The following is a 22,633-nucleotide window of genomic DNA, read 5'->3' as shown; positions in this document are numbered from 1 at the left end:
CGACAAAGACAGCTTCACGATCAGCTATATTGTTTAAGTGCAATAAATACAAGATCAGTGTTAAAGATTCGGATCGACTACACTTTTCTGTATTAAGACTCTCGATTTATCAAATTTAGGGGTTTATTAAAACGTTTACTCTTTCCCTTTCATAGAAGGTATTCGAATCATTAATATCTGTCATACAATGCTCACGATTCAATCTTCTGTACGAAGACGTTCTCTCAGGTTTTCCGGTCAACTGGGCCCTACGAATAATCGTTGTTGCGTGAGACGCTCGCGCCATGGATCGCGAAAACGCCGCCACGCCACGCCGTATCGCGCTGAAGTGAGACAAGCCAAACCGAGCCGGGCCACAGCAGCAAGCATTACATCGCAAGAAAGGACGATTATAATTATAGGTAATAGTTGATAATTAATAATAAAAGTAATAGTGTAAATTTAAAATAGAAGTAAGAATTAATAGGTAGTAGATAGGAGCGCAACTCGAAGCGCATTAATTAGAATTAGTTAGAGACGTTTCACGAGCGGCGGTCAACAGATCCTTTATACAGGACTAGTGGAACCCTCCCCAGACAACGCGATGAATATCAATCTTCGAGCAACCGATTTAATACGACTCGCTCTTACCTGCGCGATACCGGTCATGGTTTCTTGGCCAAGAACGGGAAACGCCGTTAGAGCAGCAATTTCGCGTCAAATTCTTTCGATTCTGACGCGCTATGAACTTAGAACGCTTAACGGGAGTCCTGATATACCGATTCCGGTATATTTAATTATTGTGATTGCTTTTTAAATAAACGATCGGTGTAGAATAGGTAGCGAGATGCCGAACGCGCAGCTTTGGTCGGAGTGGTTTTGATGACAGCGGTTACTGAAGATTGAGAAAATCTAGCATAAGTTGCGCGTTAATTTGAGAAGGAAATACATAAAGTAATTTTAATTCTTGAATTTTCCATTTTGTAATACGAAATAGCAAGGTTTTTTTTTTTTATTTATTTGTTGAAATTACAATCAATTCTCACGTTGAGAATTTTCAGTAATTTTTCTGGCGTGGCGCAGTGACATGGCTGTTTATTTACAATAAGTTAATACTTGTTATAGATAGGTATAATTTATAAGTATTATAAGTTAGTGCATATGCTTAATTTGGATAATTAAATGAATCTAACGTTTAGGTCTAGCGGGTAGTGCCTCTTCAGCCTGCGAATCTGGTCCGTCGTATCGAGTAGTCCAGTGATTAGGGGGTTTCGGTGTTTGTTGATTCTTTTGCTATATCTGTCGCTATATTTTGCTATTTCCTCTTTGACGGTGGGTATCTTGAGGTCGCGGTGTATTGTTTCATTGGTTACATACCAAGGTGCGTCAAAAATAGCAAGGTAAACGATGTTTCGTGCCATATAAATTTTCAGCTGCAAGATATTTGGTCTCCTATTGGGAAAAACCGTATTATTGTTTACCGAATGTCATGGTTCATAGAAACAACTGGAAACATCAAATTCTTTTCCTTAAATTATTAGACGTTATCCAAAGGTCGGCTCTTTTAAAAGTTTTCACATACGCAAAATGAACTTTGCCATATTCGGAAGAGGGACCCGTAATTATTGCGCTGGAACGCGGAGCGTAGTTGAGAGCGGAGTTAATTACTTCTAGATTTTATATACGTCGTATCTCGTTCGCGTAACCACGGACGGAAAGTCAGAAGTCAGTCTTTAGACGAGTGAATGATGAAGCGCGTAGGCAGGCGTATTTTTTTCTCTTAATTGCACCATAATACACGGCAGTATAACATACTACTTCCGGCTGATAAGTAAGTAACACTTTGTTCGTGGTAGCGTAGCTGTGTATTGGCAGTGGTGTAACACGTGTTTCTTGTTTGTCATTAACGTCCGCCGTCGTAAAATGCTCGATTACCGCTGATCGATTGCTAAGAGCTGGTTAATTCGTGGTATAAACTCGCCTTTGAAGAATATCGATGTGCGCACGTCTTGATTCGCTGAATATCAATTTGTGAACGCTCGCGCACACTAGCAGGCAATTAGACCGCACCAATGATGACAAATTTCTCTCCACATTTTATAAATCGAGTCACTTATTAGCCACCTCTGCCCAGAGTCGGCTGAAATACTAATCAGCAATTGATTGAATATTTGAGATCGATTAATCTCTTTAATCCATCGATTACCGCGTAAACGATATTCGATTTTTATCGAGAGGATACAATTATTAGCATTAGCGTATATTCTTTGTATACGTAAAGGTGAAAAATTCTATGAGCAATTATTATACTTTGAATATTTGGTACAAATTATGAACTACATTTATATTATACATCGTACACAGCATGACTGTAGCTTATACGTCAATCTTTTCTAGCTGTACGATCGTTCCCATATAGATCGATCCCACTACAAATCACTAGGAAGAACGATCAAAAATATCATCCTGAAATAAGTGAATTGCTTCGATGAAGCAAGGTACCTTCAACATTTAAAAGACACGAAACTTTGAGTTCGTGGACTTTCCTTAACGAGACACTATTTGTCCAGCGATAAATCGTGACGAATACATTACACACTGACGGACAAGCTGGAAGTAGTAGATAAATCTAACAAGTTCTAAACCCGCCTATCGTTACAAATTGTTGGAACATCTTTCGGTTGTCGAGCAGTCGAACGATGTTTCCACTTTTGACGTTACGTTCGCGATATCTAATTAAAGGAAGTCGCGAATGCAGGGATAATTTACAAGCAACGAAGTTCCCTGGGCAAACTGAAACCAGCGTCTGATAGACAGCGCTGGCTAGAATGAATAATAGGGCAGTTACGTGCGCGAAGTGTCTTGGACTTAATGACCCGACCGCATGGTTGTGATGCCGTGAGCTACACGATGTTTTACATTTCACGAACGATGCGCCCAGAAATCAGGGAATTAAGGTCGATTCACATTTAACGATGCGACAACTATCGACCAAGGAGAACAGTGTCGAACAAGAACCAGTTTCGAGACGTTGAACACAACCAATAAAAGACAAAGAAACTGATAAGAATTTGATCACACCTTATTACTCGTGCAAGTAACATTTTTAATGCCTTTCGCGTCACCTTAAGCAGAAATAATCATCCTAGATACAGGTATAAAAATAGGACTTAAGTTATCGACATGTTTTCTGTTACACCCATAAAACGCTGAATTATGCAGTAAAGTATGGAATTCTCATTTTAGCGTTGTTCGGGAACATCTATAACTTACAGGTTATTTCTATGTAACGAACACCATTGGCATTTCATATTTGATATACATAATACCCAAAGATCGAGATAGAAAAGCAACCAATTTCAAAGGAAAAGATCTAAATTATCAAAATCTGAAGCGAGAAATCAAAATGTAAACATATATATTTGTAGGAAAACCCTTCTAATTGGTACAGTAACGCAATTTCAACGACGATTGTATTTGCATATTCGAGATAAGAGCAAATTGCAAGGCAAGCCTGTCGTTTTGCGTCAAATGCAGCGAAAGAAACTGCTGACACGAATCTTTGATCCTCGATATCAATTGCAGAAAATATTCGCAGCCGACACGAATACCATTCAAATATGTAGTTCCTCCGAAATCAATCTTCGTGTGAAAAGGAAATTACTTTCGGTCTCGGAACAACGACCTACCTTTCTGTCAGGATTGGCAAGCAGGCTATTGTGAATCGAGCCTTATAGTAGGTGTGTCAATCAGTAGCAAAGTAATAGCCGGTTTTAAGTGTCGTTTCGCGTGCGTTTAATGACGGACGGAGACGCGAAACCGCGATTCGAGGACTATGGGATCGCCGCGAAAGAGGCGCGTCCAATGCCGCGTAAGCTGGCAGGCTTACTCTAACATCGCGTGATAGCATCGTCGAAAATATGCCGGTATCGGGAACCACTGACGATGCTTTACGAAGGGACGTGGGTGAAAGGGTGTCCTTTTGAATGTAAATCAACTTGGCGTATATCTGCTATAGATTACGGGTGCATGAATGAATTTAGCAAGAGCCAATATCTCCCAGCAACGAAGACTACTGGTTATTATTGGGCGAAACCCTTGTGCGTTACGCGATGCAATATCTACGCGGTGTACTAAATCGTCGACTTCGAATCATTCGAAGAGCAAATAAATCGGTTTGTAGGCTTATGAAAATCAGTGTCATCGATTATACAGTTTCTACATAGTAATTATTAACATGATTATTACCAAATATTCACTTTAAAACGGCAACGTAATAACATAAAAAAGGGAACCCCTGGTATATTAATAAATTCAAACTTCACTGTAAAACATCCCTTTCGAATTTTGTACAATATGGTTGATGAAACGGCTGAAATTAAAAATTAAGATCTACTCTATTTTTTGTCCAATCTCACAATCAACATTCGGAAGCGTACGAAACCGAATAACTACCGGTCGAAGATTTGAATCATAAAGCCAAAAGAGTATAGAGTAAGCCAAGAGTAAAGAGAGGCCATTCCACAAGATTAACCATGAATAAAGTAAATGAAAAAGGTTTTAAGTCTGGGTTCGTGGCATACCGTGCTCGCGGATACAGACATCAATGAACATCGAAACCGTCAATAACCGACATCCACCGGTGCAATCTTGATGGCAATTAAGCCGCATCACAGTGCATCATTAAATCATAAACCTTCGTCGGCCAGTTTATCCGCTGGATTTCGCTCTCCCACGCGCCAAACGGCCGTTAATTTGCCACCGAATAAAACTAAAGAGAGCCTCCGGCTGTCGGGTCTTCGTTCTCCGACCGATCTGACCCGTGCACACCAACAAACAACCATCCTTAACTGCCCACCGTGGCCTTCGATTAATGATCACTGAGTTGGCCAATTACGATCGATAATTCCACATTTTCTCTACGTACAATCGATGGTGGTCGTCGTCGATCGTTGTCCACAATCCTCGCCAAAATGCACAATCACAAGAGATAATATGATTTAAAATGTATATATGTTTTAAACCACGTTGAGTAACTTTCAAGTAATAGAGGAGCTACCCGAACATTTTATAAGACAGTTTTTAAATGCAATATACGATATAAGTCGAAATTTTCAAGTTCCAATTGGAAAGGACTTTTTTCACATTTGAATGAAAAGATGCGAATGATTGGTCCAATGTTGATTTAATCGCGAAGCGAAACTGTATGGTTAGTTTGATGGCGAGCTTTTACTTTGTAAACTTGTTAAACGCGTTAAATTACTTCGACATCTTGTATTCTCGATTCATCCAAAAAATTTACAAGAAAGCGTATCAAAAGTGCACAATCTCAACGCTCGTTGAAAAGGCGACATTCACTGCTGTGTAAGTACTTGCATGTACGCCACGCAGGAAGATTGAATCGTGGCGTGTCTGAGAGGTTTTTAGCGTGACGCGTAACGACGGAGAAACGTGTGCAACACGGGTGCGTTGCTGCTCTGCATTCTTGCCTCCGGCGTGTTATAGTAGGTCGTGGCGTTAAATTTCGGACGATGATTTGTGCGTAGAATTGGTCGCGGTGCGGGCGTGCTTCGCGCGCGCAATTGCCGCGACGATGAAATATGGAATGCGTGAGGTGACCTGTTTTATGACCGGGTATCCTGCTCGCGATCGACGATGAATCTTTGAAAGGATCGGTATTTTTGTCGTGAGTCTATATGAAATATTCAATATAGAAAAAATTATTGGATGAGAGATTCAAAGTAATTTGTGGATGTTGTTATTTTGGCCGATGTATATTGGCTAACAGTAATTTTGGTATTTTAGAAGCAGAAAATACGATTAAAATAATATGCCACATAACTATCCAGAAATAGCACTGAGCAACAAACTCGAAATAATTTTGTTCACAAATGTTAGAAATCTAGAAAATTTAATGTTATCAAAATAAATGTACAAATGAGACTTCTTTTATCGAAAATGGCTTAGTAATTATAATCGACATAAATTGATAATTCTTAAATGTAAGTTATGCTTTATCGTGTATTACTTGATATAAATAATACTATTTACAAAATGGCTGTAGGTTGATTCTTTGCGAATTCCTATCAGAATTGAGACATTTATTAAATCGGCATGTTCCGTCGAAAGAAGCGCCAGTCATTTCGCTCCCCTTAATGAGCGTACGTGATGGGCATATCGATAATTATTATCGATGTATAGCACACGACAATATTCAGATACGTTAATCGTTTTACACCTGTAATAAATAGCGAATAAATGTACATTTTCCACATTGTTACGCGTATTATAAGACTGATAAATGTTTAAGTTAAAAATATTATACGTTTAAGACAAAAAATGTTTTTATGCCTTATTATTGGGAGAATTGGGGGAACCGTTAAATAATCAAATTTTTATTAAACGCAATACGCTGTTGAAGACCTTTCTAAACATGAAATATTGGAGATAGAAAATTGTTGCATCGAGCACCAGTAGCAAAAAATATACGACTCTCCTTTGACTACTCATGCAATTAAAGTATGTAACCTATGCAGTTAGCAAAACATCCGTTACTTAATACTCTACACCTTTTTGCAAACTAACGTTAAGATTTCAACGTATTCGCTAAAAAAATTCATCAAACGGTTAATGCGCTAATGAGAATCAAAGAAAAATTACATTCCGTTTTCTGAATTACCGCATTTTTTCTCACTGTCACATTATTTCCTACACTATGTTTATTCTAAAATATTAAGTCACAGATTCAGTCAAAACAATCCAACAAACCAGAGTAACAAACTTTATATTTTATCGCACGGGAAATTTACGAATTCTGATGTAATAACGTACCACTTCTCAGATAAAAACAACAATTTTATTTAATTCTTGTGATGTGAGGAAATATCACTTTCATCGATGAAAGTGCCAGATAGTCAGGTAAAGCATATCGAAAGAGAATATCTGTAGCAGATAGACAATTACGAAACAACAATTAACACCATGTTCATTACGTGACGCGTTTGTGCGAAATTGCCCCATGAACTGATAATCATTCTAAAATAGACGAATATTGCCCACTTTTGGTGATGGAGCTCTTAAATACTGAAATAAAGCGGGCTCTCTTGAAAATTATTTACTATTTTTACGAAACGCATTTAAACCCCGGGAAACAGGAAACGTTCAGAACGTAATTGGAATACCTTCCTGCCTTTTAGAATCTTGTGTAATTTGCTTGCAACATTCCATGTTATATTAAGGAGATAACGTGAAATAACGTATTTTCATCATGTTAACATGAAGTAGTTCGTCCGAAGTCCCGTTCAAGCATTAATAATATCAGGCGGAATCTATCTTGTTAATAGTAATGGATAAAATTAAAGATAAGTCATATTTTATGCTTCAAATCATGCTATGCTGGAAATATGTAATGTAGCGAATTATTACACGTACAACATATGCATCTCCTCTGTTTCATGATTCTAAAAATAATATAATAACTACCCCACTTATAATATTATTCTTTCATTGAGTACACTCGTACGACAAATTTTCTCATATGCTTCAAGGCTTCAAAGAAAATTGAGAAATGTAAGATGGTAATTTTATTCAGTACCTACACTAATTTAGCTTGTCCATAGAGCAAACCACAGTGTTAAGGGATATTGTGTATCGCGATTTGATTTCAGCACGAAAAAGACACTTTTGTCGGACATAAAATTATTGTTAAGGGTATACGCGAAAAGGAACACACGTTTGCGACACAAGTTCGCCCACATCGCCTACCCACCTTTTATATACTTGATTTCTATTGCCAGAAAAGGCCTAAGCGTGGGTGTACGAAATTTCTGCGCGCTGTTACTAGGTTGTGCATAAAAAGACGCGATTAATTTCTCGTAAGAATAATTTAACGATGTAGTCGTAACACATGTGAGATCGTAATGCATGTATTTACTCGCTATCGTAAATAGATGAAGCTCGCGGAAGGGCATTAATGGGTATCCATCGAAATCCAAGTCAATGAATATTCTAATTAAAAGAGACAAAAGATCGGATAGCAACTCACCAAAACATCTTGCAGTAGTTCGTGTTCGTCGAGAAGTATCACTTTGCAATGAAGAAGACGGGGCCTACGGCTTCCGGCCGGCCGAAGTCCAGGGCAGAGCCACTCCACCACCATCTCTTCCTTCGGCAGCCCTCGTTTCCCTTGTGATTCCTTCCTGGCTTTACTCGTTCATCCGCTCATCGGTTTCGGTCATCCTGAAAGATGAGGACGACGCTGTAATCCGATCAAAACTATCGCCGTTGCAGCTCGTATACACTGATGCAGACGAACACGATGTAATCGATCTAATCTCGGAGAACCAAAGACCAGAGTTGCGAGACATTTAACCCTTACGCGCTTAGTAACGCGCGTCCTTTTTTAAAAGGGACGAATAATTTTTCGATCGAATACAGCCTCCGTAGGGTTAATTTTTATACTTAAAATAATTAATAGATCTTTGAAATACAACGAAAAGTAAAAATCGGTTTAATCAAATATTAGAAGTAATAATGGGAATTCATTGAAATTTTAACGAATGTAAATGATCAATTTATATTTCAATTACAAAAAAATGACGAATGGAAGGTGTCTCCGTTGTAAATAAATTGCATCGCAATCATTCACTAAGACTACAATTTTCTATCTATATTACATTCCCCTGAAATAAGTTTTCACCGTGTTAATACATAACACACAATGACTAAATCTAACACGCTCGAATAATCATTTATTAAATACTAACTCAGTTATAATATCAATATATTTGCAGTACCAGAATACTTGTTCAATGCTTGTTCTGTTAAAATAAGAAATACAATTAATAAACGAAATAAACTAATATCCGACGAATAATTCACTGCGATTCGGAGCGATGAATGAAGCAAACCTGAAAACGTTCGGAGTTCTTCAAATGCGAGTTCAATGGGCGAAACCAATTAAAATTGCCCCGTACGATGAATGAATAAGTGGACGAATTAACTAATGCTTTTGAACCTAAGGGAATTACGTGTCCACCGCGACAATAGAATAATGAAACACTAACGAATCGCAAAAGCGTCAGGCTCGATGGCCTAACGATTCGTATGGCGGAGCTTGGTCGAAAAGAAAACTGACTCGTTGATCAGTCACCAGGAGGATATCGTTGGATCTGATCGTTAATCAGATAGATACTTATCTTGTGTCTTCCATAAGATCCATGAACGGGCACGCTTGTGCGACTAATAGAGTCGACTTCGTGAACAACAAGAAGAAAACGAGGAAAAAAGCGAAGGAAAAAGAGTAGGAATAGAGAAAGGAGGACATGAAACGAAGTTGAATTATCTACATCTCTGTTCAAAACGTGGTCGAAAAAGACGCGTATAAGAGTAGAATGATTGGCTCGGTGCAATTGATTTCGTGATTTATGACATCCAGACACAACCGAGGAAGATCGAAAGTTGCTGAGAGGAAAAGTTGATTTTTCGATCACTTCGTCTCCTGCAACGTTCGATCTTCCTTTTTCTTTAAAACGACAACCACCATCTAGAACCTAGGCGAACATCGAGAAGTCCTTCCGCGAAAACGACACAAAAAAATAGGTCCGATGAAAAGTCAACGAGGTGTTTCAAAGTGAGAACTGCTTCCATACCATTAAGATACATCACGCGATCGTGCTAAGCACGATAAATTATCTACAATGCAAATTTCTACGGTACACAAATCTCGAAACGGCCTGCTCCATCGACGCATTCGTTTTAAGTATATCAAGCAAATTTATGCACGCCTCTTTCCCGCGCATAATTATACTGCGCTATAAACATTATTTACATAACAAGTTCAAGTAACAAATATCGTGGCGACGCAGTGTAAAATCCGTACGATGCGGAGCGGCGCAGCTGAAACAGTGCCAGCCGGTTTCAACTCGGTTAAACGTACCGAACACCGAAATACAACTCTGAGATTCAAACATGCCGCCGATGTGTATCGCCAACGTCGATCCTCCGCCAAACTAAATATTCGCGTGCTGTAGTGAAAATCAACTTATCAATTAAATTACTCGATAAATCAACGAAATAGAATAACGTGAATATCAATTATTCGTCTTCTGGTTTATACACGAGCCAAACTAGCAGCACGTGAACCGGCCGAGAAAATGCTCTCAATTGGAAATCCTCTCGAACGTATGCCAACAGGTCTCCGATAATCATTCAGATAATTTTTTTAATCCAATGCGACAGGTGGGATTCTATTACAGGGAAGAGACCCAAGATGTAACATAATTTTTTTTATGAGTTTAGTGCGATAGTGATTAACGATACTAACGCTGCGCATTGTCGTTGCAGCAAAAACAGAATTTAGAAAAGAAATCTTGACGCAAAAGGCAATAGATAGAATCGGCGAATCATTTTACTGGCAAAGTTTGGACAACAATACTGAGCATAACCGATCCACTATAACTAGACGATCACAAATTTATCTTCAACGCCTCGAACCGCGAGGTGTGCTTCCTACTCTGACTCTAAAAAAAATCGTAAACAGCTCGCTACTCGCCGTTCGGCTACTCGTCTGTACCGTTAGCTCATAGTTCCGACGTAAGTAACATCTCGAATACGATCGCCTGACTATTCGACGCGCGCTCATCCGTGCGGTAACCCACGTGTATGTAGTATGTACGCGCGCTAATACTATACGAGTGGCTGTCACTTAAAATACCATCGCTTTGAGACCTGTTGGCATGCATCTCCACTTTGGTTGCTAGGCTGCAAAAAATTTACTAGCAAGCAAAACCTCCTGGAGCCAAGGAAATCGATATGGAGATGAGAGGCGGCATTCGCTATCGCGATGCGGGTGTTCCATATTTATCGATGGAATATATTTAACTATCGATGGAAATATTAATACAAAGCCAGAAGCAGGAAACGAGTTGCAGAAGTTGGTGATCGTCGCAAGACGTTGCGAGTTTAATTGTACATATTTTAAAACGTTTGAAGCACGTAATATAAAGTGTGACGATCGTTGCATTATCATCGATTTAAAGGAAAGTAATTTTTTTTAATAAAAACATTGATCCAATTATAGTAAATTAGGGGAAAAGTTACGGTACTTTGAATTCTTCGAAACCTACGAGGTTTACGGTATAACTTTATACGTTTTATATTAAATTTCCAGTCTGATACCTTCAATACTTGTATATATAAAACTACAAAATTACATAAATTATTAAAATCTAAAGGTACGTTAAAACATTAGTCCACGACTTTTTCAGTCTCGTTTAAAATCGAAACGCCTACAGCTCTTCAACACAATGCATCTCTCATGAAACCCGGTTACCAAGACACCGAAAGCACACACCATTATTGCAATTCAGCCAGAACATATTCACGATACGGTATCTCATTGTCTCAGGCTATTTATATCGCGACGCTATTCGCGTAGGTCACGGTGATGCACGGCCGAACGAACCGATTAAAAAGCGAAGGTAGCCGCTGCGCCGCGCCGCGCCGCGCCATGATGAGTGCATGTACGCCGCGAGTGCATCGTGAGTACACTGCAAAAAGGATCCAAGGGTGTATTGATAAATGCGCCAGTATATAGGCGAGGGTAAATCATCGAAGAACTTCTTTCCCGTTGGACTGGCACGTCGGTGCAATTTAAATATTTAAACTCATTAAGCCGGCGCAAAATTACGCCGCGAGACTCCGACCATTTCGCCATCCATCCAATGTATTTCAATCGCGGCGATTTGCAATTGAATATTTGTCCGTTCGTTTTACAATGTTCGAGTGGTTGGTTTTCGATTCGAGAAAGAACATTCGTAAACAGTAGGAGGGCTGTTTTCCTCTCTTTTCTCTTCGGTCTGCTATCTCTCTGTCCATCCCCTTCTTCGAAACTGGACTCAGCTAAAAATTACGCGTGAACGTTGACCGGCGCAGCGCGCAATATATCAACCCTTGAGAAGAATGTCCCTACGCTCGACGAATCGCTAAGAAAATTAATGGTTCGTGCTTCGCATTCTCCAGAGAAGCTTTGAATGCCGAAGGTATCCTGTCGTTTGGAAAGTAGCCTTCTAGGTTCTGGTAACGCGTTCACGCTCCCGAGTGCTATTGCACCCTCGGTGCGTTCTCCTCCTGGCTCGCGCCATCGTCTCGCCGCGATCGTCGCGGTTTTGTGAACGTGTTCACGTATTATTCATTAGCTGACGCCGTTCACCGCTGTCACGCCGCCTGATGAATTATTTTATTCGTTCGTACACGCCGCGCGTACCAGCGTCTCGATGTCGAATTCTAATCGAACACAGCTGAAATCTAGTGTCTTTCACGTACAATCAAGATAAGTTATTGTGCGTGGATTTTTGCAAAACGGCCGTTGAAGCTGATGGGGTTGGGAAAGAATATTGCGAGACTTTCGAAGCTCGTTGCTTGAATTTTGATCGTGTGGTAAGAATCAGGTCACTCGAGTCGATCAGACATACGAATCGAGTCTGCTACTTTAACATATTAAAATTAATCCGATATCCACGAGATCATGCTGCGAATTAAACATAACAAACCACTCTGGCGTTAATGTTACACTCTCGCTCGCTTCACGCAAAGTATTCATACGAACATAAAGTTGACAGAAGAATAATCCTCGCGTGGCAATTAAGAAATCAATATTATTTTCTTAGCCGCATCAAACTATTAAAATTCCTTCTGAAAAGTCGACCTATTAATTTGAGGTGTTATCGTCGATGCCTAACCTTAATCAATCAGCCATCACCCAGTCTTGGTACCTCGTTATCCAAACCGTATAGTACTTTCTCCTAACGAAATACGCCTACGTTTCTAAACGCGACTGCCTAAGACTGATATTCTCCTATATCTTTTTTTAGTAATAGATCTACAGAAATCAAGGTCAGGTGTGGTTCTGGCCGTCTATCGTTTCTCTGTGGCGACGAATGTAATTGTTTCCCGTCACGTAGAAGCAGAAACTTTCGAGCGATAGACGCCCGTGACAAGTCGCTCCGGCAGAAGGTCAAGAGACCAAGGTACACCTCGCGTCCTCGTATCGCGGTGAAAAATGTCTGTTCAATGTGCCGAACTGTGGCGAGTGCCGTTGAACCCTGGCGAACGCGAGCTCCAATGTCTTGCTCGATGCATCGGTGAAACAGGTTTTGTATCCAGAATTCCCGAATCTGACCCGGGATAATAGAAACCGACGAAGCTTAACAAATTGCCACACGGTTGCCCCTTATTGCGGAATTAATTGCAGACCGGCCTGCCTTGTTAGATTAACGCGTCCGTTTTGCTATTCGACTGTGACACGATACCCTTCCAGAACAAGAAAGAGAAAAGAAAAAAAAAAGGAAAGAAATAAGCTCGAATCGCTCGTTCTCCTTCTCGATTCACGAAATTCGGGCTCGGCCAATGATATTTCGTGAATGGACACCACGGTCACGATTACTTTGTTCCGTTGGTTGCGACGTCCTACATGCCGTGTAGTCGTTAAACGAAACAAGCTCCTTGAAACTGATGCAGTTAACCGATACGAAGCTGCAATTTCTTGTGTAAATATCGGCAACGATAGAACGCCGGCCTCGATTTCGCTTCTCGCTCTCCTTTATCCTTTTCAATTCGCGATTTTTATTCGGGAGGAACGGTCACTTTATGCGATTGATGATCAACTGATACCAAATGGCGGTTAAGTAAAAAATAGAATTTAGACAACTACATCGAAGCAACGGTGAAAAGAACAAAAACAAACGGACTTGCATTGTCTGATTAATCCAGTCAAGCCTACGGGATAGAGTCTCGCGTAACAAAACGAACGAATGGAGTCGTCCTTTGACTCTTCTGAGCCTCGTTTCCGGTTTCGTCTAGCCTCATCTTCTACGAACATCGACGGAAGACGCGACTCCCTCGATCCCCCTTACTTTATTCGTACACAACTATTCGGGAAAAAGAAGCGCGCTCGTACAGCCCCATAATTGGTGCTTACAGCTAATAGCCCATTGTCTACCGTAAAGAAGCGGGAAAAATGTTTCATTTATCTGAGACGTTTTCAGAAGCAGCATTGGAAGGGACACGAACGTCGACGATACGTTTCAGAATAGAATGCGAAGTACGTTCTCGTCCCACATTAAGCATTCGTCGATCGGCTTTAAGGAGGCATTAAATTACGCCGATCAATTTTTCCCATTGCCCGTGCCTGGACCTTCTATCGTTCGCTCATTGATAAGACAAAGGGAAGAAACACACCGTGACGAAGTATCAGGAATATTATCGCATCGAATACAAACAGATAAAGAAAACCTAACTGCAAGAACTCGCACACCAAATAGAAAGAAATCGAAATAATAAACGAAACGTCTGTTTAAAAAGCAGCGGTCGATATCGATATGATACGTTGAATGTCAAGTCGAAACAAAAGCGTCTGCACCATAGGAGATTACAAAGGATAGAACGAAAAAAAAAAAGAAAGTAAGATTGGAGGTAAAGTTGATAAGAACAGAGTTGAATGATACACACCTTGACCGCGAAACTTAGATCCCAGATCGAAGGTACGCTGTCGCCGCGTTGATCGATGCAGCACGTCCCGCTAGAAGGATCATCACACTTCCGGTGTGTCGAATCACCGCAGGGTCCATAAAACGTCTCCGTATTGACAAACGCGCGCACGAGTCACGAATCGCAGACTATTTATACGTATATACGTCGAAAACGAAAAACCGAACAAAAACCGTGCGACGAGCGAAGCCAAGCCAAGGAAATCAGGCGCCGTCGGTGGTTCACTGGACGCGCGTGAACCAATCGACACGGTGCTGGTGCATGCACTGTGACATATCGGGCGGTGATTTTTGTCTGTCGGGCGAACTCGGCGAGAGCGGGAGCTCGCCACGGCTTAAACTGACCGCGCAGCGAGAATCGATGCGTAGGAAGCAAGTTGGATCGGTAATCGATGACACCAGTGGATTAGACCGCGGCCCCGAGTGCACTGTGCCGTGCTGTGTGTCAAGAGCAGGACGAAGAATAGCTGCGGATACAACCGCGTACAGAGCGAGCAACGTCGTGCCAGGGCAGTGGCTTGGCTCGGATCAGACTGAGCCGAGTCAACCGTAGGATTCAGATGTGCCTTTACCTTGCGCGCCTTTCCTTTCCTCTACCTTTCCTTCGCCACGCGTTCCGTCTTGCTCGCGCGCTCGGACGTCTCGTGCTGTTCACTCTGTTAATCGTGATCGCGTGGACAGTGACGTAGCTTGCCACTCGGGACTCTTCCTTTGCCCGTTGCGTTCAGCCCTCTTCTTCCTTTCGTGTTTGAAACTGCGGCGCGTCACGCGACTACCAAAACTTTTTCAACGCCGATTGTTACTTGGTTAAGTTGTTGCGATTATACGACCGATTCCACTGGCAGCCAGCCTAAATCGACAGCACAAATTTTTCACCGGACCTGTTGCCAGAATCAGATAGTTTCGAAATAAATCATAATTGTCAGATAGGTGGAAGAATTATTGCCAATGCAAATCGATATTCATATATACACTCATTATTGTACTGTACATTATTGTATTAGTTCGTTTATCATGTTGTAGTTTATGCTATTATACTATTTATTATATTATTATATTCTTATTAGTTTCTAATTGGAAAATTATGAAATCGCCTGTTTCTAAGAAATTATTCGTTAAGTTATTATATAACTAGGAATTATTGAAATAGCTGTTTATTCTTTTAAATGACTACTGATTTATTTCCTATGTACCTACCACGAAAGTATGAACTGTGTGTAATTTAGGAATTATATCATCTTCGCACTAAGTAAACGTAATAATTAAATCATCAACTATTAATTCTCTGTCATTCTATAGAATTTAAAATACATTAAAATTCTAATAAAATGAAAATCTACATGTGATTTGAAAGTTACATGTAATTGAAAAATACAGACAGCGTTTGTTTCAATGGAAAAAAATAACTACTTATTAACAGAAGAACTGTAACTAACTTTTCACGTAACTAAAAACGAGTCCGTTTACTCTCATGTACTCGAGAAAAACGATACGGCACTGCGTGTAAGCACAGCATAGCGAAGCGTCTGTCCCTTTCTCAACCGCTACTCACCTTCCTCCGTTGAAGATCTCGGCCTCGTGCCCATCATTCTTCCTAATACTTTGGTACACGCCGCAGAGAAAGGAAGCCCCGTAAAAAGGTGCTGCTCCATAATGCCCATGCAATCGGGTTGACTTCCTAAAAATAAAAGGCAATACGCGACACGTGAATTAAAAGAGCGAAAAGAAAAGGAAGAAAAAAGAGGTAAAACAGAAGAAAGGTTCCTTTAGAACAATCTGTGTTGAAAACTTTATCACTTTTCAAAATGGTATGCCTCGACGCCGTTCCGAGAAGATTTTTTATTCTCGAATTAACATTTATCAAACTGGGTAGAGAAATTGGACAATTTATTTGCCAGGGAACGATAAAGTAAATTGACGCGAGAGCGTCCTATTTAAAACAGGTGTTACAGGTGCATGTTTCGTGGAACAACCGTAGCGTTTTCAAACGATTCCGGCGCTTCTTCTCCAGATCTTACCATGAATTAATATGTATTTCGAACATTCCGAATGACGTTTATTAAAATATTTACGCATTCACCTACAACGCATATGCAATATCGTATTACATAAACACCGGAATATTGTGGTTAATATTAAATATAATAAAAATATTATTACTTCACCGATTAAAACGTCGTCGTAGGTTTATATAATATTCGATAAAATCAAAACGATTTTAAACTGATTGTATCAAATAGAAAGGAGATATCAATTACCTTATCATTCTTCTAGTTAATGATATTATATTGCGCATAACGATTTGGAATTGCTCGCACAAGAACTACTCTAAAATGTTTCTCGCAAAAAAGTGTCAAATTCAGTCGTTAATACTGCACTCTTTAGATATATTAAAGAACTAAAAAGCGAGTTCGTCGATAAGAAAAGTCGCTCGATAAAATTATGTATATGCTTTCCTGTGATAACATTGTAACATTATTGATTGAATTAGCAAACTGTTTTTATTAACGTCAGAACAAAATAAAAGGAGACAGTATATCGTGAATATCAATAACAATTTCAATAGATCAGAGTTTGTACCACCATATGGTACACTACTATTTAAGCTGAAAAGGTCCCGAGAAATCTAGTAATTTTTTACGTAATGTTGCCGACAATGCACGCAACTAAACTTGTATGTTTTGCGAAGGTTACTACGTGCGAGGTTCCTGTTAGTTCATGTTTTGATATTTTTATGCCGTTAAGTAATGTAGTTTTGTTAAAATATGCAGTGCATATAAGTTTGAAAAACAGTGTTCATATAGTCCTTAAAAAGTACACTCAAGGATAAGTGTCGACGTGGAAAATGGCGTGGTTCGGTGACGGACTGCCTAGCTTGTCGAATTTAAAGGGACAGTTAACAAGCTTTACAAAGGAAGTCTTATCGGAGGGTATAGTAGAGGAAATAGGTATGTACAATCATCTCTGAATCATGTAATCAATGTAAATCATAACCTAGTATCACGTAACGTCAATTACTGACGACTGTCAATGTAAGAGTTTATTTTATCGAGTGAGTGCGTGACGTAATGGCGGGAAATTCGAATCGTAAAGATATAAAATGACGAATACAACTATTCATAATTTCATCATTTACAAATAATATTATAATCTTTTTGCATAGACGAACGATCGAAAGCATTAAAGGAAGCGAACGAAAGATGCGTTGAATTGCAAGAAATACTCAACTCGAAAGACGCTGAAGTAAGTATAATTTTGATTTTTAAATTGCTGATTAGTAATTCATTAATTTATTAATATGTGTTTTTAACTGTCTTAGCCTTGCATAAGAATGTCATTGAAAATATCGTTATATGAAATATACAAATACATAATGTCCTGCAATATGTAATATTCGATAGACAATTTTTTGAAAATGGTAATTCGTTAAATGTAAAAAATTGTCTTGAGTGTATTTATTTTTGTATTTTACTAAGTTCTCATATTTTCACGGCATCTCTAACATTGTACTAATTTTGATTCTACTAATCGATCGCATAACATACTTTATTGCAAATTCTTTACATATACGCAGATGTTGACTACCTCGATAAGGACACAGTTACCTTGCAGTTGGAATTATTTTAACAGATGTTGCTTTCCATATTAAACGGGATTGAGTACTATGTAAACACGTTTACCTTATCTCATATGACACCAACCCCGAATCCTTTCAATTCTCAACAAGGAGCGATAGGAAGCTGTCCTTTATTACATAAGCTATCAATCATACTTTTCACGTAATAAAGCGATACCATTACAATATTTTTTAGAGCATTAAACAAAAAAAGAAAAATAATGACATCGTTTCTTGCCAATCTTTCAAAAGAAAAAAAAATACCATTCGATTTCATGACATTTTACACTTTAAATTCCCGTCTTTCTCGTTAAAAACTCATCTAGGAAAGAGCTTAAATATTCCATTTTCCTGGGTATTGTAGCATTGCTTCCATAAAATATTACATGTTCGACCTTCGAACAGCAATCGTTCTATTGTGCAAAAATAGTTTCATCAGGGGAGGGATAGCGAAGGGGGGCAGAGGGGTCATTGAAGTCTGCACGGTCACGTCGTTCCGGTCTGTTATCGCGGACAATTTGTGGAAGCATAAGGGACCGAAAACGTGCATCACGTTTGTTCGTGCTTTTGTGGTAAGCTTCAGGACGGTACCCTCTGTTGTTCTAGGAACCGATAGATAGCGATATCAAAGCCTTTGGCTCTGCATTAACAATACTCGCATCCTATGCCCTCTACCTTCTTTAGAAATACCTATATGCATAACGTTGCAATGTTAACGTACCGATTGACTTTTACGTCATACCTGGGAGATACCGTGTATTTGCCACGAAACGCAACTATTCGTAAATTGATCGCGCAACTATATATATATATGTATGTACATATGTACATATATAGGTGGGAAGAGCTTTAGGGAGGGTGGAATTTATACGATAAAATGAATTGACTAATTAATCATGCGAAGACAGGAGGGAAAGACAAAGAATTTGGGTGGCGAAGAGCAGGGTTTTATTTTTTTGTATACAGAGCGAATTACATGGAAAACAAGGAAAATTTTCAATGTAACATCAATTAGGGATTTATAATTTACGAGAGCTTATGATAAATAATAGCAATTGTATTAATCTTTTTAATAATTGTGTTTTGTCTTATTGAACCGTTATGTGTTTTAGACAGTCGTTCTTTAATTTCGTAAATCATTACACTCGTTATCACGTATGATCATAGAAAATGAAGTTATATTTTATATCAAAATTGTACGTAACTATTATGGTAGTGCAGGCGTATAAAACTGTTGAAACTCTGAAGCATCTGTTAATCGTGTTATCAACCTGCTGGAATCGTAATATCGTTTTCCAATATTAACGTTCGATATCCGAGCCGTGTTCCTAGAATATAAACTACATGGTTTAGGGAGTGTCTTTGATCGAATACGATGGTAATTATAAAGATCGATCGCGTATTCTTTATTGGTTTTTTCGTTCAGTTTGTTTTATAAAACTTCATATCGAAACGTTTTAATGATACTTTCGTTAAATTCTTCCTCGAAACTTTATATTAAAGCTGTTCTATATTAACTTACTTACTAGATATGTTTACAGTAGATTATATAACTTTGATAAATTTGTTGTATCTTTTTTCTAAATTAACTCACTTACTAGATATGTTTACAGCAGATTATATAACTTCGATAAATTTGTTGATATTTTCTTTTAAATTAACAATTCTATTGAAATTTGAATAAAAGATGTACTTGTAAATAACAAACTTCACATTAAACTCTATGTGTATAAAAACCCTTAGAAAACATTAATAAATAGACATTATCATTCCGTTGTAATCACCAAAATCTCTAAATATCACAAAATTCATTTTTCCTTTCATATTTTTCTCTGAAGCAGGCTTATCAAATTATCGTTATTTTTCATAAAATATTTCTTCGTCGAAAACTATGCTTACAGGTCTAGAAACTATCGATAACTCGAAAAAAGGTATCTAACCATTTAAGCGCATTACTTGTGGTCGATTTAGAACGTTTCAAATCGTTTCACTTTCGTTGCTCCCAGCTTTCGTAGTAAGATTGTGAACCGTATAGGTGAAATAACGTTTGAAGAAGGGGTTTGGTGGTGGTTATCGCAGCGCAAACCTGAGATAAGGAAGGCAAACAGAAACGCGCATCGTACGGTTCGTATACCCACGGCGTACCACCGGACTTCCTTCTGATTATGGTTACCAATATTTAAGTCCGTAGCGTGATTACCACGTTCCCCATGTCAACTTTCCTTTTTTCCCTCCATTTTTTTCTTCGCTCCCCTTCAGGTTAGAAGATACCGATTTTTCGTTGCTGCTTCAACAAAATCATCGAGTTCCAAAAATAAATACTTTTGACGCCATTATAGCTATCGAACACGTCACGAATAATCTTCAAACTCGCTTCTCAAAATTTCAACATTATCATTTTTTTATTGTTAGATCACGATGAAAATCCGTTCTAACTTGGATAGTTTGTGGTTCTTTACTAATTAAGCTTAGAAATTCATTTTCAGAGTATCGAGTATTCTTTAATCAAGAAACAATCCAGGGTATCTTGAGTTTATCGCGTTCCGATATCAATACATAATCTGCGCCAGGAATGTAACTCGATATATGTATGTAATTAGACAGCAAATAATTTCAGCGATTATGATTATGTTTAATTCTCTATGCTAGGAGTATTAAAATACTACTAAAGACTACTTATCTCATTTTGCATAGATTTCGCTACTACGACGGCAGAACTGTGAACTCCAGAAGGCTGTCGTCGAATTAAACGCAAAACCAAAGGATTCGGTGAGTTTCAAAAATCTTAATTTCTTACTAATACTGTTGTACAAGGTTATACGAGAAACTCCACTAGGAATGTGGACACGTTTTAACGGAAAACTTCGAATAATATTGTCTTCTTTTATACAAACTTGCATATTCAACGCTAGGACAATCTTCTTTGCAGGATCTTATATGCATTCATGGCTCAGTAATAACACGTTGTTAGTTTAGTTTAAAAAGTAGAATATAATAAGGTTGAACGCTAAGCAATAACGTTAATTAAGTATCCAGTATCCATAGGTAATTGTGTTCGTATAAGTTACCAGAAAAATCAGTTTCATCGATATATTTCGATTTTTCCACATTTATTTCATTGAAACCTAATAATTGCCAGGAATTCTGCAATTATGTTCATTATGAATAGCGAGGCCTATATAAATTTACCGATATGAAACGTAACGTTTGCTGAAAAAATTACGGCACATTCGGACTTTACAAGTATCTATCAATTATCACGTATATGTATTCCGTAGTATTCCAACTTCCAACTGCCAAAATATCCAAAACATTAATAGAGGATCTTTAATCAATTCGTTTGATTCATGCATAATATAAGTATTATTATATGGTCCGATATTCAACGCCAATTTATTGCATTTAATATAGTACCAGTTCGACGAGAGGAAAAGTAATACTTTCAAAATATCGTTATTAATTAGTACAGTTGAACGTACATTTCCACGAACTTTCATTCGTTGTAATTAATCGGTCTCGATCGGTTCGCTTTCGTTGCTGTTACCGTTGCCAATGCCGTTGTCACTGCCGTTGCTGTTGCCGTGCACGCTGTGTAATGCTGAGTAGCAGCTGATGAGGCAGATACAAAACTGCTAAACACTGTTTCTTCTTCGCATTTCATTTGTACGCCTCGCGCTCTTCTACTCCACTCAACGCTTCCACACGCGTCGTCGGTAATACACGACGCTTAAAACTTCGCTAAGTATGTACATACTTGTATTGGCTTACAAATTCTCTTCGCACTCTGAAATATATATTCTTGTATCTCGTACTACTTTTTTTTTTCTTTTACTTTTGTGCCACTTTTACGGGATTCTAATGCGATTTATTTGAAATAAGTTATCCATTTTCTGAAATAGCCTTCATCTTTAATTAGTATTTATAAAAGCTACTTCCAGATAATTGCAAACTGCATTAACGTCTAAATTAATGACTCAACTTGTACGCTTATCTCTGGTCGTTAGGGAATTTGGCTCTATTCTCCTTCGTCGTAAAAATCAATAATGAAATATGTATATGATAATAACGTAAAAAAGCGCAAAATGTTAAACAGCCTTTTTTTTGAACTTGATACTTGTTAAGAGTAGCTGAAGTCAATACGTAATTAATTACGCGGCGAAAATGTTAACGTTAGAAATATCCAAGTTTTTGGAGAAATCTGCTATACACATATTTTATGGAGAAGAAAATATACGTGTTTAATTCAGATCAAATAGTTGTGTGTAATGAAAATAATTATCCCTAATTGTCGCTAATTCAGCAATGTATCATTCTGATGCAAGTGACGTTTCTAACGTTAACTCTTCTGCTGCGGTATTCTTGGAACTAAAAGCGTTCTTGGTATACAAACCGAGACAGCTTTCGTTGTATGTAACATGAAAGAAATATACGTATAAATAATGATACATATTTAAATATGTACTTTGTACAGTCTGATGCGATAGATGTATAA

General features: G+C 38.5%; 2 protein-coding genes across 7 annotated transcripts in view; one reads left to right on the top strand and one right to left on the bottom strand.

Moving 5' to 3' along the window:
- The window catches only part of LOC126868693 (band 4.1-like protein 4A), a 62,633-nt gene extending 45,728 nt beyond the window's left edge, over positions 1-16,905 (bottom strand). For 2 of the 6 annotated variants that reach the window (XM_050624463.1, XM_050624465.1), the window contains exons 1-2: positions 14,488-15,081; positions 8,024-8,217 (exon numbers count right to left, since the gene is read on the bottom strand). In XM_050624463.1, the coding sequence (XP_050480420.1) occupies positions 8,024-8,137 (114 nt within the window). In that variant the 5' untranslated portion in view covers positions 8,138-8,217; positions 14,488-15,081. The other 4 variants (XM_050624458.1, XM_050624462.1, XM_050624459.1 and 1 more) reach the window with 3 other exon arrangements.
- Positions 16,906-17,177: 272 nt separating this feature from the next.
- Positions 17,178-22,633, top strand: part of LOC126868679 (thyroid receptor-interacting protein 11-like) — a 45,499-nt gene continuing 40,043 nt past the window's right edge. Inside the window, exons 1-3 of the mRNA XM_050624421.1 lie at positions 17,178-17,473; positions 17,689-17,768; positions 20,836-20,910. Of these exons, the coding sequence (XP_050480378.1) occupies positions 17,371-17,473; positions 17,689-17,768; positions 20,836-20,910 (258 nt within the window). The 5' untranslated portion in view covers positions 17,178-17,370. The remainder of the gene's footprint in view (positions 17,474-17,688; positions 17,769-20,835; positions 20,911-22,633) is intronic.

The sequence above is a fragment of the Bombus huntii genome, chromosome 8 (assembly GCF_024542735.1).
Source record: "Bombus huntii isolate Logan2020A chromosome 8, iyBomHunt1.1, whole genome shotgun sequence".
NCBI lineage: Eukaryota > Metazoa > Arthropoda > Insecta > Hymenoptera > Apidae > Bombus > Bombus huntii.
Note: the sequence above shows the minus strand (reverse complement) of the source record. Positions and strands in the feature narration are given on the sequence as shown.